Genomic DNA, 9411 nt, shown 5'->3' with positions numbered 1-9411 from the left:
AGGGAAGGGGAGGGGAGGGGAGGGAAGGTGGGGGTCGGCGTGTCCGGAGGCCTGTGCCACCAACCTAAGCGACTGGGACCCACCCGAAGCTGCCTCCTTCCCGTGGCTCCAGGGTGGTCCTGAGGGTCCGCACCGCTCACTCCCGAGGCCCCTCCCCAGGGCTCCGCGCTGCCACCTGCGCCAGCGGTCCGGGCAGGGCATTCCCTCCGCGCGGCCTGTGGGTCCTTCTGGGCCTGCCCGTTTCCTGCCCGGGGCCTCTGAGGGGTGGGCCCAGGCTGGGGCCCAGGTCGGGTCGGGGGCTTCTATTCTAGAAGGCCTCGCTGTGGCAGGGAACCCCAGGGCTGGAGGTCACTTTCCCTTAAGGTTCCAGACTCACAGTTGAGCCCGGTGTATCTTCCTCCTGCCCCCAGCACCCTCTTCAACTCAACCTGCATTAAAGACCCCAGGGAGGTCACAGCCCCTGCGTGGAGCTACCGTAGGGGCAGCTGGCCTGCTCAACCGGATCCTGGCCCTGAAGGGGGTGGCCCAGCAGGGAGAGCCAGCGGGTCCTCACCGCTGCACCACCCCATTTGGTTATGTGGAGAGGGACAGCCAAACCTGGGGGGAAATGTGGGCTCCCCACATCTCTGCCTCCCCAGGGTCAGAGCAAGGCTCCCCTCTAAGAGAGCTGGACTGGGTTCCTTGCTATGCCACCAATAAACCGAGACCCTGGGTGTGCTACCCCCCACCTCATGTCCCCATCTGTGAAATGGGAGCATTGGCAATCCAGGGCCTCCTGGGTCCCAGGGCCGTGGGCTGGGGCTCTGTGAGGGTGCAGTGGATGGACCACGTGCGGCCTCGGCTGCCTGCCCCCAACTGGCCACCAGCTCCTGGGAAATGCAAGCTGCTGGAATCTTGCCTGGAGGCAAATGACCTCCACCCTCTGATGGATTCAGAACCCCCCTGTGGATCCAGGGCTCCACCTGCACTTTGGCACTTGCTGGGGACCAGGGGTTTCGGGGCCGCTGCCAGGGCCTCTCCTCTTATACCCCTTCCCCATTCCGGGGTCTTGGCCAAGATCCCGGAATGGGGGGCCGGGAGGTTGCCTTATCATACTCTATGCTGCAGATGGGGAAACTGAGACCAGGTACACGACACCAGCTCTTTACTGGCGTGGGCTGGAGCCAGAATGCACCTGCCAGCCTGTACTGCCTGCAAAAGGCTTCCACCTGCAGGGAGGGCACAGGGACTCTAGGCCTGCACCGAACAACCCAAGTCTTGGCTTCATCTGGAGGCCACACTGTTGCACTGATTCTCATCCCTGCGCCTGGGGCATGACCTTGGAGATGATGTCAGGGGTCAGAAGCCCCAGAGCGAAATCCCCAAACCCTCGTCAAAGCCACCTGAAGCAGGGACGGTCAGGGGCCTGTTGAAGCTCAGACCCAAGGGGCACTGGCCCCACCAGCCCTCAGCAACCTCACCACCCCTGCTGTCCCATCCTGCTTGGACAGTTGCCTGAGCTGGGGGCAGGACGGGGCAGGGAGGGGAGCATGTCCACTGGGACCCCGCCCACCCACCAGCAGGCTCCTCGGTCAGCCTGGGTCACCCTCATTGAGGGGTGGAGGATGGACCCCGAGTGAGGGGTGGGGTGGAGGGCGAACCCCTGAGTGAGGGGTGAGATGGGGGCAGCTCCCAGCCAGAGGGTGGAGGGTGCCCTCCCCAAGCTCCAACAGTGCCCCCGTGTGGCCGCGAGGAGCGCTGCAGGGGACGGCCAGGTCCTGCTCTTGTAGAAGGCAGGCTGGGCCTGGGGGTTTGGACGGCATCAAGGACCAGTGCTCAGTGGAAAATGAAAGATGTCTGTCTGCGAGAGTGAAGGCACGTGCCAGCATCAGCCCGCAGGGTTCTCCGCGCTCTCCACTTGCAAACGTTTTCACAGCCATTGTCCTGACCTGCATTGGAGGCTTCTGGCCTCCGCCTTAATGGGTGAGGAGGGTGAGGCTTGGCACCTCTGAGACTTGCTCAAGGGCACCTGCTCAGCAGCAGCGTTAGGACTGGGACTCCAGCCTTGGGCCCCCACTCGCGCACAAGGGTGGTCACTGATGAGCCTTCCCAGTGGCGGCATCTGGACTTGGCTCTGCTGCAGGTCTCCTCTCCTGTGTGCCCCCTCCCCAGCCTGAGCAAAGGGCAGGGAACCAGGCAGCTTCTGGGCCGGGCAGCAGCCTCTTTCCTCCTGTCTCTGAGCCCAGCCGTGCTGTGGCTGCTGCCTTTCCCTCCCGGTCCCTCCATGGCCCTCCCAGCATCCCCGGGTGGGGTAGTCTGGCCTTGCCAGGAGCAGGCACAGCTTGGAGAACGCATCTAAAGACAGGGCCTCCGGCCAAGTCCAGCCACCGGACGTCTGCTTGCCGTCCTTCCGCAGCCTGGCCCGCCGCAGAGAGGGCCTTGGGCCGGGTGGCCTCCTGCCAGGCTCCATTTCCTTAGGAAAAAGAGCTTCTCTGTGCCTGGGATAACACCTGGCCTCCAAAATGCTGTATTTCAGCAATTGCTCAATTTAAGTCTCCGTGTTTGTGGAGCACACTCTGGGCCTGGGCATCACCCAGGAGCGGGAACATGCCTCTGTGGGTGTCAGTTTGCTCTTCAGGTGATGATAAATCTCGGCTATCCCTGCAGGAAGGACCCGGCCAGGCATTGAGGCAGGGACTGTGGATGGGGAGAGAAAACTTCTCATTCCCTTCTATGCCCCCAACACAATGCCTGGCACGCAGATAGGCTTGGATGCAGTGCACTGCTCAGAAGACTAAGAGCTCAGCTGCCTGAGGTCCGAATCACTAACAGCAAAATGACCCAGAACAAGGAACTAGAGGAGGGCAAGGACGCTGTCTTTCCTTTTTGTCCCTGTGTCCCTGGTGCCCACGCAGGCTTCCTGGGGGAGGTGGGATAAGAAAGAACCTACCAGCTAGTGAGCCTGGGCACTGTGTCCATGTGGAGGGAGCTGTGGAAGCAAAGGTGGAGGGGGTGTGTCTCCAGGGAGCCACGCAGGGCCTGGGAGAGGGCCAGTGGGGATGGGAGTGAATGGGGTGGGGAGGAACCTGGAGCCAGACTGCGAGGGCCTCGAATGTTGTGTGGAGGACTGTGGGATGCGATCCTTGGACCACGGGGCTGGTAGGGGTTCCTGAGCGGGAGGATGGACCCGTGTCATTAGCACAGTGGCCCTGGCTGTGCCTGACAAGACCTGGATGTGGCCTGGGAGATTTGGAGACGGGCTGAGCATCTGCCTCTGGCTTGCTTGTAACAGTGTGGGGCTCGGTGATGGGCACCATGGCCTGGCCACTTGGAAACCATCCACCACTCCTGTCCTGTGGTGGGGACTCTAGACTTGGGCCCTTGGGATCTCCTGAGTGATAAGCGTGTCTTTTGTTGGCCTAGGACACGGCTGATGGCTGGGGCCCCTGGATAGCCACAAAGTAGGGGCTGGTTACCAGAAAGGCCAGGGCACAATTAGAGCATTGGTGCTTTCAGCCTCACACCCCGACATCTGGGGAGGGGAGAGGAGCTGTCTCTGGAGCTGATCACCAATGGCCAATGATTAAATGAATTTTGCCTACTTAATGAAGGTTCCATAAAAACCCCAAACCACAGGGCAGGCTGAGTTGCTGAATACGAGGCAGTGCTGTGGGTGGTGGGTGTACCCAGGGGCCTGGAGGCTCCGTCCCTGCCCCCTATACCTTGAGCTGGGCACCTCTCCTTCTGGCTAGTCCTGAGTTGTGTCCTTTATAATTAACAGGTAATCAAATGGGAATGTCACTTTGAGAGGTCTGTGAGCTGTTCCAGCAAATTATCAAGTTGAGCAGGGAGTTGTCAGAACCCCTAATTCATAGCCGGTCAGACAGAATACGGGAGGCCTAGGACTTGTGATTGGCATCTGAGGTGGGGCAGCTTTATGGGATCGAGTCCTTAAACTGTGGGTCTGTGCCAGCTCTGGATGGTTAGGGTCCGAACTGGATTGAATTGTAGGATGGCTAGATGGTGTCCAGAGAGCTGGAGAATTGGCTGGTGTCAGGAGAAACCCACACATGTGGTGTGAAAAGTGGTGTGAGTAACAACAGTTTGGACAGATAAACCTTGCTTGGAGGGAAGTGCGTACATCAGAGAGGAAAAGAAGCAGGAAGGTAAGACGGTGCGGTGGCTGTGGAAGACGGCATGATGGGTCCCCACCAAAGTAAATGTAGACTCTCTGCGATCCAGCCATCCACTTCTGGGCATCTGCCCGGAAGAATTAAAAGTGGAGGCTCGAAGAAATATTTGTACCCCGAGGTTCACAGCAAGCATTTTCACAACGGCCAACGGGCGGAAGCCACCCAGGCATCCATTCAGAGATGAACGAATAAGCACAGGGTGGTCCCTTCATGAGCAGAATATTACTCAGCCTTAAAAAGGAAGGAAATGCTGGCACCTGCTACAACATGGGTGGACCTCGAGGGTGTCATGCTCAGTGAAATAAACCAGCCATGAAGGGACAAATGCCATCTGATCCCCTTAGAGGAGGCTCCCAGAGTCACCAAGTTCGTAGAGCCAGAGAGCAGGATGGCAGGGGCCGAGAGAGTGGGGAATGGGGTGCGAATGTCGAACGGGGACAGAGCCTCAGTTTGGGAAGATGAATATTCTGGGGCTGCGTGTGGTGGCTTACACCTGTAATTCCAGCACTTCGGGAAGTCGAGACGGGCACAGTGCTTGAGGTCAGGAGTTTAAGACCCTCCTGGCTACCATGGTGAAACTTTGTCTTCACTGAAAATGCAAAAAATAACTGGGCATGGTGGTGTGTGCCTGTAGTCCCAGCTACTGGGGAGGCTAAGGCACGAGAATTGCTTGAGGATGGGAGGGCGGAGGTTGCAGTGAGCCGAGATCGCACCACTGCACTCCAGCCTGGGCGATAAAGACAAGACTCTGTCTCAAAAAAAGTTCTGGACATGGATGGTGGTGATGGTTGCTCAACACTGCGAATGTGCTTAGTGCTGCAGAATTCTTCCTAAAAATGGTTAAAATGGTCAGTTTCATGTTATGTGTACTTTTCCACAATTTAAAGAGAAAAAAAATATTTTTATTTTTAAAAAATTTTATTTTATTTTTTTGAGACAGCGTCTCGCTCTGTCTCCCAGGCTGGAGTACAGTGGCACAATCTCGGCTCACTGCCACCTCCACCTCCTGGGTTTAAGCGATTCTCCCGCCTCAGCCTCTTGAGTAGCTGGGATTACAGGTGCCCGCCTCCACGCCCGGCTATTTTCAGTAGAGATGGAGTTTCACCATGTTGGCCAGGCTGGTCTCAAACTCCTGACCTCAAGCGATCCACCCGCCTTGGCCTCCCAAAGTGCTGGGATTACAGGTGTGAGCCACTGCGCCCGGCCAGAAAAAAGAAATTTTTAAAAAGGCTGAACAATCAATGAATCAAGCACATATTTCCAGAAGTTAGATGAAGAACAAACCCAGATAAACTGAAAGCAAAGGAAGAATGGATATGTAGGTTAGTGAAACACAAGCTAAGAATGCTATGAGGAGGATCAATACGCGGCTAGCGTCAGAAACGAGAAAGGGGGTGCCACTTCAGGACAGCCACTTCCTCCCCGCTGTGCCCGGCACTTGGGTTCCGGACCCAAGGCTGTCTGGAGTCCTGGGAAACCCCTGTCTCAAGCCCCCCCAGCAAAGAGGGTCAGCCGGTTACCCCACAGATCCTGCAGACACCCGAAAGACAGGGGAAGATATTGTGAACAACTTTTGCCAATAAACTTGGAAATTTAGATGTAATGGACAATTTCCTAAAAAACTAGCATGAATCAAAACTCAAGCCCAGAGAAATGGAGTCTGAGGAGCCCCCAGCTCTGAGGGAACTGGACTTCCTGTGCTGGGTTCCTCGGCCGGGAATCTGTGCACCGTGCTTCTCCATCAGCTGTGGGTCTGGATGCGGGAGATTCTGAGGAAGAGCACACCCCCCACCCCTCGAAGCAGTCACAGATACCCCCAATTCATGTGTAATTTCAGGGGGCTTTGCGCTCCGCATGTCTGACTTGCTCACCCCAGGGACAGAGGTTGAGAGTTTCCAAGCCTGCCCCCTTAAATCCAGTTCCAGCTCTGGGGTGGGGGGCATTCTGGGGTGGGGGGCATTCTGGGGTGCTGTGCAGAGGTTGCTGGGGGGCTTCCAGAGGAGGGGAGAGAAGCTGGGGCCGGAGGTAGAGGATGTCAGAGGGCTCCTCCCGGCCTGGGAGCATGTTCACCGTCTGTCCATAGCCACCATCCCTAGTCACGGGGCAGGCTCCTGCATCCTCAAGTCACAGCCTTCTCCAGGCCCTGTGGTCTCCCAGGCTGTAGCTAGAGGGTGGAGGATCCCTACGGTTCTGCCGCCCATCTGGACAGCTGATCTGGGCATCTGGCGCCCGCCTGCTGCCTGCTCACTCTGGGGTAATGGCATCAAGATCTCAATCACTCCAGCGAAAATAACAGGTGTTGGTAGGGCGGGCAGAGCTGACCTCACTGGGGCCTGTGTAGCCTCCAGATGAGTTTCCCGGGGACAGTGGGAATTTGGGGTCAGGCAAAGCATCCCTCAGCCACATCTGCACGGCGCTCATGCCCCTGCCTGGTGGCAGCACCGGCCTCAGACCAGCCACAAACCACAGCAGCTCCCTCCAACCCTTAGGCCTCAGCTTTCCTGACATCCGAGGGGATGAGAGTCCTCACAGGGCGGCAAGTGTCCTGTAAATGTAGTATGCTAGCTCTCCAGCCTGCATTCACCAGCCCTGCTCGCAGAACTCATGGAGCCGACACCCAGGCCGAGCTGGCCGAACTCCAGGGGGAGGAGGTAGAGGTCACCCTCAGGTGGAGGAGGTAGAGGTCAGAGGTCACCCTCAGGTGGAGGAGGTAGAGGTCAGAGGTCACCCTCAGGTGGAGGAGGTAGAGGTCAGAGGTCACCCTCAGATGGAGGAGGTAGAGGTCACCCCCAGGTGGAGGAGGTGGAGGTCACCCTCAGGTGGAGGAGGTAGAGGTCAGAGGTCACCCTCAGATGGAGGAGGTAGAGGTCACCCCCAGGTGGAGGAGGTGGAGGTGAGAGGTCACCCCCAGGTGGAGGAGGTAGAGGTCACCCCCAGGTGGAGGAGGTGGAGGTCACCCCCAGGTGGAGGAGGTAGAGGTCAGAGATCACCCTCAGGTGGAGGAGGTGGAGGTCAGAGGTCACCCCAGGTGGAGGAGGTAGAGGTCAGAGGTCACCCCCAGGTGGAGGAGGTGGAGGTCACCCCAGGTGGAGGAGGTGGAGGTCAGAGGTCACCCCAGGTGGAGGAGGTAGAGGTCACCCCATGGCATCGCTTTGTCTCGTTGCATCACCTGATTCAAATATCCTGCCCTGAGTCCTCGTGCGGCCCTGTGTGTGAGCAAATCCTGTGTCTACCCTGTCACTCAGTCACCTGCACCAGCTGTGGCCACCTCTCTTTTCAGGTGACCTGTGCTGTTTGGATAGGGCCGTGTCAGCCTGCCGTGGCATAGTTTTGAGATGTTAAGAGCCGGGTTAACAAGCAACCGCAAGTAGGCCAGTTCGTCAGGGGTTCCCTGGGATCCCGAGGGGTCTGCTGGAGGTGGGGCCTGGCTGCAGGGGCCAGCAGCAGGTGATGGCAGCTCAGGGAGGAGGGATGTCTGAGGTGGGACGGCAGGCTGGGCTGTGGGAAGGAGGGAGGCCAGGGGAGAGGGACACGGGACAATTCCCAGCCACTGTTTGCACACACCAGGTGCTATGAAGACAGAACCAGAACATCTGGAAGCCACAACCGCCCACAAATGTGCAGCAACGGGAACACTGCCCCAGGGAGGCCCCGCTGGCCCCCACACTTTGCCACGGGAGGGCAGTGAAAGAGGTCCCAGAATGTCAGTGCCGAGGGCTGTCTGCCTGTCCCCACCCTGGTGTGCAGCCTGCAAGCCTGTGGCTGCCAGGGACGCTGGCCACCTGAACGTCCATAGCCAGCAGCGGCCCAGAGCTCTCTCCCCCCAGGCTTTCTCTCCAGGCTGGAGGCTGCCGGTGTGTGCGTACAGGTGTGCCTGCTTGCATCCGTGACTGCCTGCACGCTCGAGGCGAACACGTGAGCAAGTGGAAAGTGCCCCGGGAACCAGGAAGGTCCCGCCTGGCCACCCCTTCTGTGCCATGTCCAACCTGCTCTCAGGAGGGAGAAGGGAAGCGACCACCCCACTGACCTGGATCACGACGTCCAGCCCCAATGGGGGCTTTTGGGAGGCATCCCCATTGCCAGGTTCACTGGAGGCAGAGCTCATTGCAGGCTAGAACACAGGACCCCAGAGAAGGCCGGGCTCTGCTCCCCGGCAAATCTCCTCCAACTGGCCAGGGCCTTCCTTGGGGCACGGGCCCCACACCTGTGTGGCACCTGGCTCTGCAGTCCTGCGACCCAAGCCTGGGCACCCAGCTGCCCTCGCCCTGTGGGTGAGACAGTATGGCCAACTGAGCCCGTAGGCGTTGCTGTGGCAATCGGGACGCTGAGAGCTGGGTTTCCCTGGAAACAGGAGTGCAGGACCCTGTTGCTATGGGGACAAAGGAACGCTGTTGGCTGGAAGCAGATTTCCCCGGAGACCTGGAGACGCCCTGGGTGAAACTGTCTACCTGAGCAACGGCACCTGGGAGGAGCTGGCCTTTTCCCCCAGACACGCCCCCATCCCCCGCATTCGCTCCAACGGGAGCCGTGTGCTTGCTGGACACACGGCAGGCAGAGGCAGCACGTGGATCACTGGTCTCCCTTGATCTGGACTCACGAACTATGGCTTTTTAAAAACATTTGTCAAAGAATGTAGTGGTTGTCACAGGTGGTGGACTGAGGCCTGGGGAGGGACGCTGCCTGCCTGAGGGCAAAGGAAGCTCATCTTCCTGGCCTTGCACCTGTGAGTCCTCCTGGGGTCTGACTCCCACTAGAGCCCTTCAGAGTCATCTGCCTATGGACCCACCCTTGTCCCAGGAAGCTGCACCGTTTCCCACCCTCTGGAACCGGAAAGGACCGCCAGCCACCCTGTCTGGAGGAGAGCAGGCCCCGGTCTGCGTGCGTGGTAGCGGGTCTGCAGAGCTTGCCCACAGCTTCCCACCCCGGAGGCTGCCAGGAGCTGTTGGGATGCCAGGGCAGGGCAGCTTCCCATAGGTGAGGCAATGAGAGGGAAGCAGGGCCATGTCTGCCACCTCCAGGCCGGCTGTCCCTGCAGACCCAGAGCTCTGTGGCTCTGAGCCTGGGCCTCCCGGGGTCTCAGATGAAGTCAGGTGCCTGGCAGGCAGCCATGCCAGCGTTTCTGCCCCATTCCACTCCTCTGGGGCTCCTCATTCTGAGCTGGGACCTCCTTGAGCTGATGCTGGCAGGGGTCCCTCTGGGGAAGGGACAGCCACAAAGGTGGGCCCTGCAGCAGGAGTGG

General features: G+C 59.1%; 1 protein-coding gene across 1 annotated transcript in view; it reads right to left on the bottom strand.

Moving 5' to 3' along the window:
• Positions 1-9175, bottom strand: part of CROCC2 (ciliary rootlet coiled-coil, rootletin family member 2) — an 81666-nt gene extending 72491 nt beyond the window's left edge. The window contains 6 exon segments of the mRNA XM_017860653.1: positions 1175-1365; positions 1368-1382; positions 2740-2899; positions 6359-6597; positions 7918-8046; positions 8959-9175. Coding sequence (XP_017716142.1) covers positions 1175-1365; positions 1368-1382; positions 2740-2899; positions 6359-6597; positions 7918-8046; positions 8959-9175 — 951 coding nt within the window.
• Positions 9176-9411: the final 236 nt, after the last annotated feature.

The sequence above is a fragment of the Rhinopithecus bieti genome, unplaced genomic scaffold (genome assembly GCF_001698545.2).
Source record: "Rhinopithecus bieti isolate Rb0 unplaced genomic scaffold, ASM169854v2 scaffold_56246, whole genome shotgun sequence".
Lineage (NCBI taxonomy): Eukaryota > Metazoa > Chordata > Mammalia > Primates > Cercopithecidae > Rhinopithecus > Rhinopithecus bieti.
This window is presented reverse-complemented; position numbering and strand designations above follow the sequence as displayed.